Genomic DNA, 6,006 nt, shown 5'->3' on the forward strand with positions numbered 1-6,006 from the left:
GCATGTTCTGGAGAACAATGCGAAAGAGAAAAAAGAGGGGCAAAATCTGAAATTTCTTACAAGAAATAAGCTACACCATGTATTTTGCAAGAGCAGAATGTGACTAATAGGGGTAGTTACAATGCTAACTCTGCTTTTGCTTTACCATTTGCCAAGATGATACAAATTTCTAAACCAACTCTACAAGAACCCAAAAGTAATAAAATTAAAAAGCAGAGCAATAACAAACATGAATCAACAAATTCATAGGCCTGCTTTGATGAGTTTTTCGAAAAAGAGCAAAAGAATCCAACCATACAGGAAGTAAACCCTTCCTGTTCTTTTGGCTTGGAAACCATCTGCTTAGACGTTTCGAGAGACCATCAAATAATTTTCCACATCAAACAGAAAACAATTCTCTCAATTTGGAACAGTATCATTGATAGATGTTTCAGATTTTGTCTCCGATTCTTCTTCAACAGTAGACAGTCCACCCTCTCTGATAAAGGATGGATTTAGAAAATTCGCCACAAACGCCCATAACTTGTAAACATCTTCAAAGTTGTTGAGAAAACCCAAAGAAGCTGTTACCACCTCAACCCTTACAAATCCTCCCTTTCTATCATTTCTTCCATTTTCCATTGGCCTGCACAGGGTTGTATCTTGAAGATTCAAAGCCCCATGTTGCTGTCTCGGGGTATCTAGGATTCGTATGTGATTGAGGAAACCAATGCCAAGAGAGATACCTTCTTTTTCAGCCAGCTTCTGAACAACTTCAGGATTGATTAACCCTCTATTTCGGTCTCTCACATTGAAAGCTACAGCTGCACCTCGTTCGTATTTTATTTTTGGACCATAGATGTGAACCAGATTCGTTCTGCTGTCTCCATCTGAACCAGGCAACCTCAATTGCAGTAACGAGGTCACAAGCCAATTGATCAAAAATCGCAATCTGGAAGTGGTTTTATTGAGGCCCAACATATTTACATGATCAATATGCCGGCATATGATCTCAGCTTCCCTCCTGTCCCAGTCTTGCCCATCACCATATTCACCATCACTGGTGTAATCTTCATCCTCCAGACTAGCTGCAGAAATTTCTCCTGTCTCAAGATTATGGCTGCCATGTTCTTTAGGGTCTTCTATGCTAAACGACACCCTTCTTCCCCTGCTTGGTGCTTCATTCTCTTCCAAACCAAAAAACCTACCATTAGCAAATTTACTCCCCTCCCTTCTCCCTAACAACCTAAATTCACCTTCAGTCTCCCTTCTTATGGCACTCTCTCTTATCTCTGCACAACTTTGAGTGGTTGATCCATTCTCTAGGCTACGATGCTGAGACGTTGAAGTCAAATTCTTGGGACAAAACCCATTTACTGCAGAGTTTAACACTGACCCAGTAGGTAAGGGTTTGCTGGTTCCACATTCTTCCTGGATCTCTCTGTTGTGATGATCAGAACCACTTTTACCATTTTGAGAAGTGGGGCCTGTTTCTGCAACTTGCTCTTCTTCAGGCACTTTCTTGACACAGTCCAACTCCATGGAAACCGATAAGACAGCAGCGTCAAATGATAGCACATGGGAGTCATCACGTGGCCCTGAGTTTACCTCTTTGTCATCATATATGGGACTGCCATATATCTTAGAAGTAGGTTTTGGGGAAAGTTGCTTATGGTTCTTCCTGCCAAGAAGCCAAAATGGAGGCAAAGGAGAGGCAATCTTCTGCTTGTTAATCTGGCCTGCATAGTCAGAACCCAATGGGCTCTGACCCAAATCGATCCAAATTGAATTATCTGATGACTCATCTTCGCTGAAGACGGGACTCTTCATCATGTCCCCTACTGAGATACTCTCTGCTTCTTCAAATATGGTGCTAGTTCCATCCCTGTCAGAGCTGTTATCTTGATCCATCTCAGTCTCAAACACATCCCTCACCTGAGCAGGAGTGTATGCTCCAGAGAAAGCAGGCATCCGTGATCCCTGGCGAGAGTCGGAGGCTTTCTCACCATTTTCAGCTAGCTCGTCGTCTTCAAATCCAGTCAATTTGTCCAGACCATCTACAGAATCACTAAGATATAATGGGTATTCAGGGGTAATCTTCACCATTCCAGACCCAGTTGACCCAGACTGATTTTGAAGGCATCCGATTACTGATTTCTTAATCAGAAGGCAGCCAAATCCAGTTGGATCAAACCCAAAGACCCTGTAAAATGATGTGATGATAAAATCAGGCCTGAACAAGGATAGCCCGAGTGAATCCATGTCCTTAGGACCCAACGACCCAGCATCAAGTAAGACATGCCAATTGTTTTGCTGTGCCAGTGCCATCCATTGGTACGAATACTTGGCCCCAGTTACTCTAGACTGCACCGGAAACACAAACAGACCAGTGGCAGAATCCTTCTTCCTCTTCTTTTTGTTCGAAATTTGCTTTCTCAAATCAGTGGAGCAGAGTTTCAAGGTTGGCCACTTAAACCAGGCACTGTACACCTTTGCCCCTTTCTCTCTGGCACTCTGAGCCATCCAATTCACGGACTGGCTCTCATAATCAAACATGGTCAATAATTTTTTGTTTGTTTGAAAAGGGTATGATTCAGCCAAGAGTTTAAATGCAGACCCTCTACTCACAGTAAAAACAAGACCATACTCATTCTCAGGAATGTTCAAATAATCCATAATCCTTGTCTTTATATCATGTTCCACAGTACCTTTCTCAGCTCCACCATAAAGAGCATGATTATTCAAATTTGCAGTTATCTCAGACAAGCTAAATGTAGAAGACTCCCAATAGTGCAGTGTTTGAAGGTACGAAAAAAGACCAAATCCACAGTAGTCAAGGCATACCTTTGGAGATAAATGTGAGTACTCCTCCAACCTCAGCTGATCAATCTTCTCCGAAGACTGGTACTTTGGGTACATAGTGAGGAACTTAGTTAAAGCTTCATGGAGGTCAGGTATGGCGTCCTCTGACTCGAAAATGCGCTCAGCCGCCAGAGCAGTGGCTCGGAGGAATTCGCGCTGGGCATGGAGCCTAGCGAGGGATCTGGAGCGGCCAAGGCCCTCCTCCTGGTTGGCAAGGGACTCAGACTCCATGTCTTGGGATTTAATAAGTGATCCATCTTCTGATGCTTCCTCAAGAGCTTCCCTGAGCTTGTTTTCTTGAAGTTTTCGGAGAATTGATGTGGTTTTCTTGATGTCAAGATTTGAATCTGACCCATCTTTCTTTCTGCTGCTCTTCTTGTCTATAAGCAGAGCAGCACACTGATATATGGGCTTCCATAGTGAAAAATGCATGAAAGCTTGTGTAACTGAATTCAATCTGATTCAAAAACCCAGAAGGGAAAATTAGCTCAGAGCAACAAAACACAAGGGTTTTGGCTTTAGCCCATCAAACGGGGATACAGAAAAGCAGCCTCAAACCCTAGGTCCTCCTAGGCAAGAAAGAGATGATCTTGGCCAGATCAATGTAACCCAAATCTAGATTTCAATTGGAAGTCAAGAAGGAAGCAACTATTGCTCTTAAACAGAAAAATTGTGAGAGAAAGGAAGCAGCTTTACTTGCAGACAAGAACCGCTATCAAAGAAGCCGGTGACTCAGTGAAGCCTACGAACAATTTTCAACCCAAATTTCCATTCAAAAGAAACCCCATTTCCAAAAAAACGTCAACAAAGAGAATTATTCTGGAAAAAGGGAAAATAAAAGACCCAGGAAAGAGAGAAAATCAAATCAAATGGGTCAAACCTAAAACCCAGATCTCAAAAATGCCAAAGGAACCCACTTTACAAAAGAAAGGAAATCCAAATTGAACAAATTTAAGAATTTCCTTCAAGAATCAAAAGTCTTTCACTTCAGCACAATTAATAGCAAATCAAACCCACCACACCAAATGCTCATTTACTTAAATTCTAGTAAATCCAGAACATAGTGGTATTGATTTTCTCAGCCCCACTCACTCACTCTCTCTCTCACTTTTGACTCAATCTACAGTTGCTTTCTCTCTCTACAATCTTCCACGCCAATCGCTCCTAAACAAACACAGAGAAAGAACATTGACTTTCACAAACCAAACGTAAAATGATGTTATTTATTCATTTATTTATTTAAGTTTTCTTTCCAAATTTTTTAATCAATCCATAATAATCAGGTTAGTTGGTTTTTAGCTGTGTTGGTGGTGGGACCCGCGGAAGCCACTATCCTTCCTTTCCATGGTCGCGCCTTAAAAGTCAAATAATCAGGTGGCTTTGTACAAAAGCTGATTTCTGTCCAACCAGCAGGCAGCTCCATAATTCTTGTTTCAATCTCAAATTAAACTTTACTTTCAACAAAGTTCTTAGTATTGAAATATATCTCCATAATTCCACTTCTGTTATTATTACAATTTCGTAGGGAGATTTTGATCTTCCCTTCCCTTGCAAACATTATTATTCTCAAAAGACTTAAAAAGGTGGTTGGAAAAAAAAAGTACTTCAAAGGTGTGTTTTTCAATTTGAAAAGAATGTGGGAAGGTTGTTTTTCTACCAAGGAATTTTTTTTTCCTTTTTAGAAAATCTCAACGGTACGATGAAAATTTTATTAATCAAAAAACATATAAGAGGCTTAATACTTTACCTGAGTACAAGTATTCACAATAAGTAACATCAGGTGGTTCTTCAAACCACTCAACTCTACCAAGAAATTGTTTAGGGTTTACGATTGGAGTTTTTGACTTCTTGGTTCTTAACACTTGTTAATTTCCAAAGAAGAAAAAAATAAGATAAACAAATTATAAGTTTATGAAGCATTCCCCAAACATGTCAAATAAAATTTTGGATGGTATTTTTGTTTACTACAAGATTCTGCCCCAACTTTGATGGGTATGTCTATGGTGTGAGAAATGCTTTCTCTTTTTTTAAAACAAGCTAGTATTTATATAAGTTCCCTCAATTTTTTCCCAAACAAATAAAGAATAGCAATGCAAAATCTTATAAAATAAAATGGAAATCAACTTCTGTGCAAATTGTCCACTTGATCTCTTTTTTTTTAAGCAAAGTTAATAAGCATATTCTCTCATGAAAAAAAGAAGTTAAATAATTAAGCATATTTGTCCACTACCACAAAATAACATCTTAGTCAACTCTTATATCAATCAATCGGAAGGAGTTTTAATTTGTCTTTGGTTTCCTTTTTTTAATGCTTCTGGGATGCTAACCCCACATGATAATAAACGAATAAACACTTTAGTGCTTCAACAACACTATTTTTGTTCAAATTATAAAAAAAAAACAAAGCAAACCCTAATTTGTTGTTTTGTAATTTGGTTATTAGTCCATGTGTATATATATATATATTTTTAATTTCAAAAGACTTTTTTTTATATTTTTCTTTTTGTCCTCTTCTCTATTGGTGCAGCCTTAGACTGGACTGGGGGCATTCTAGAAATGAAGCAGCTAATTCTTGATAAACAGAATATCTTAAGCTCATCCTTGGTGTATATTATTGTAGTTATGGCAGGCAGCCCTATCGTCTAGAGATTTGGTAGAAAGTGGGAAGGCTCAAACTTAATTATGTAGGCCCCTTGTTTTTTTTTTTTTTATGAATAAATTTATACAATAAAATTTGGCAACAAAGAAAAATCTGCACTATAAAACAATGCTGAAGAGAAGAATATTTGTTCAAGATTTTTCTTTTTTTCTTAAGTGCAGTTCCATTAAGAAATAAAGTTGAAATACAAGAAGATTACATGAAGAACACAATGATAAGAGGTTCTTGCATACGAGAATCGAGAAAATAAAGCACATCAAGGTAATGAGTAAAGGAATTCATCTTATTCCGAATAGAAGATGAACAAGATCCATAAGACTTAAATCAAGTCAGTATTAAACATGTCACGATGAAAAAACAAGATTAATGGATGCTTTTAAAAGACTTATTAAAGGTTAAATTTATGATGGGTTTTGAAGTAGGATACCGATGAGGAGGAACTTCCCTCTAGATATGAATGCACGACACAACATTTCCCTAATAATTTCGTACTAATTGCAATTTAA

The 6,006-nt window shown here is 38.4% G+C and overlaps 1 protein-coding gene across 1 annotated transcript; it reads right to left on the reverse strand.

Annotated features, from left to right (window-relative positions):
* Positions 1-52: 52 nt before the first annotated feature.
* On the reverse strand, positions 53-4,057 carry LOC103339994 (uncharacterized). The gene has a single exon (XM_008243353.2). The coding sequence runs from the start codon at positions 3,271-3,273 to the stop codon at positions 400-402; it is 2,874 nt and encodes a 957-aa protein (XP_008241575.2). The 5' UTR covers positions 3,274-4,057; the 3' UTR covers positions 53-399.
* Positions 4,058-6,006: the final 1,949 nt, after the last annotated feature.

Source organism: Prunus mume, linkage group LG8 (assembly GCF_029339155.1).
Source record: "Prunus mume cultivar Tortuosa linkage group LG8, ASM2933915v1, whole genome shotgun sequence".
NCBI classification, from domain to species: Eukaryota; Viridiplantae; Streptophyta; class Magnoliopsida; order Rosales; family Rosaceae; genus Prunus; species Prunus mume.